The sequence below is a fragment of the Otolemur garnettii genome, unplaced genomic scaffold, assembly GCF_000181295.1.
Source record: "Otolemur garnettii isolate 467f Iridium unplaced genomic scaffold, OtoGar3 scaffold00022, whole genome shotgun sequence".
In the NCBI taxonomy this organism is placed as follows: domain Eukaryota; kingdom Metazoa; phylum Chordata; class Mammalia; order Primates; family Galagidae; genus Otolemur; species Otolemur garnettii.
The window spans coordinates 9,217,544-9,218,936 of NW_003852417.1; the positions used below are offsets into that span (position 1 = coordinate 9,217,544).

The 1,393-nt window shown below is 47.7% G+C and overlaps 1 protein-coding gene across 1 annotated transcript in view; it reads right to left on the bottom strand.

Annotated features, from left to right (window-relative positions):
- Positions 1-927, bottom strand: part of RAD51AP2 (RAD51 associated protein 2) — a 7,757-nt gene extending 6,830 nt beyond the window's left edge. Inside the window, exon 1 of the mRNA XM_003787531.1 lies at positions 772-927. Coding sequence (XP_003787579.1) covers positions 772-927 — 156 coding nt within the window. The remainder of the gene's footprint in view (positions 1-771) is intronic.
- Between the last annotated feature and the right edge of the window lie 466 nt (positions 928-1,393).

Below are 1,393 nucleotides of genomic sequence, written 5' to 3' on the forward strand. Positions count from 1 at the left end.
CAGCCCCGCCCCACCCCTCCCCCATCCACCCCCGCGCGTCCGAGTTGTCTCTCCCTCAGAGCGTGGAGCGCCCGGGGCGGGTCTTTGCCTATTTTTAGCTTCTGCTTCTAATGTCAGGGCAGTAGCTGAAGTAAATACTTTCTTCCCTCTCTCAGAATTAGGAGGAAATGTCACAATCTTTTCTGAATGGAAACCACTCTTTTTTAAAAATTCTAAAATTCTAAGTTTTCCTCAGGAGCAGCGTCCCCAGGGCGGGCGAGCGACCTGTCCCGTGAGAGTGTGTGGCTCGCTCAGACCACGTCCCGCTGTGTCTGGAAACACTTTGTCACCTTCCCAGGGGCGTTTAAAATCATACTAAAATCAGACTTGGCTTCACTCATAGGGTTTGTTTGAGCTGAAGGAGTCCCTGGTACCCACCATCAGAAGGTCTGAGGGAAGAGTGTGGAAATTGTTCTCCTGAGAGTGATTAGTCTTCCCTTGAAACTGTAAAAAATAATAATGATTTTCATACATGCTGTAGGGATTTCTTCCCGAATATTGTGGCTACGATTATTTAGAGATAAAAAGTATACGTTAACGACTCCTCTTAGTGTAAACAGCCCAATAATACACTTCTGGCTCGCACCTGAGAACGAATTTTTTAAATGCTATTTCTTCTTTTTTCCTCAGCTTTTAGAATTCTTTCTTTATGGTTTCCAGTCAAATCTGATTTCGGTGAACTCTATGATCATAACGAAGGGAGTGATTTTCACGCTGTTTATGATCGTGTACGTGTTTATTAAGAAACGTGTAATTCCTGCTCCTCGGGAATCCAACACGCTCCCTCCCCTTGGCGGTGGCTTCAAAGTTGTCGCGTTTTCTGTTAAACTTTGTAGGAACTACAAGAACGTGCGACGGGAACCCTGATTTCCGAGCTCCCGGGAGCATATGTAGCAATAAAGGGGTGGCAAACTCCTTTAGGCAGTGAGGTGGTTCTCTGCCTCTTGTCTTTGAAACGCCCTTAGACGCAGTGTGGGGACTTCAGCTGATAAATTCCCCGGGAGAAATGTTTACTCGAATCTGCAGAAAGCCTTCCCGCCGGAGCACTTCATCACCCTGCAAAGGGAAGGACAGGGCAGCGGTTCAGTTTACAGGGCAGTGAGCTCTCCCGGGGCGGCTGCCACAGCTCTTAGATCCCCTTGCTTTTTAGCCCGGCTTCTCCCCAAATCCGCATTCCCTTCTGATGCAGTCTGTGCTGTGCTGTGGCCAGCCAGCAAGGACCGACTTGTGTACAGGGAGCTTGGGGAATGTAACTGGTGCACCAGAGTGATGTTAGGGGCAGGTGGTGTTCTTTTTAAGCTGTAAAAAAAAAAGTGCCATTGTTTGTAGTTTCTGTTCTAGATTGATCTGTAAC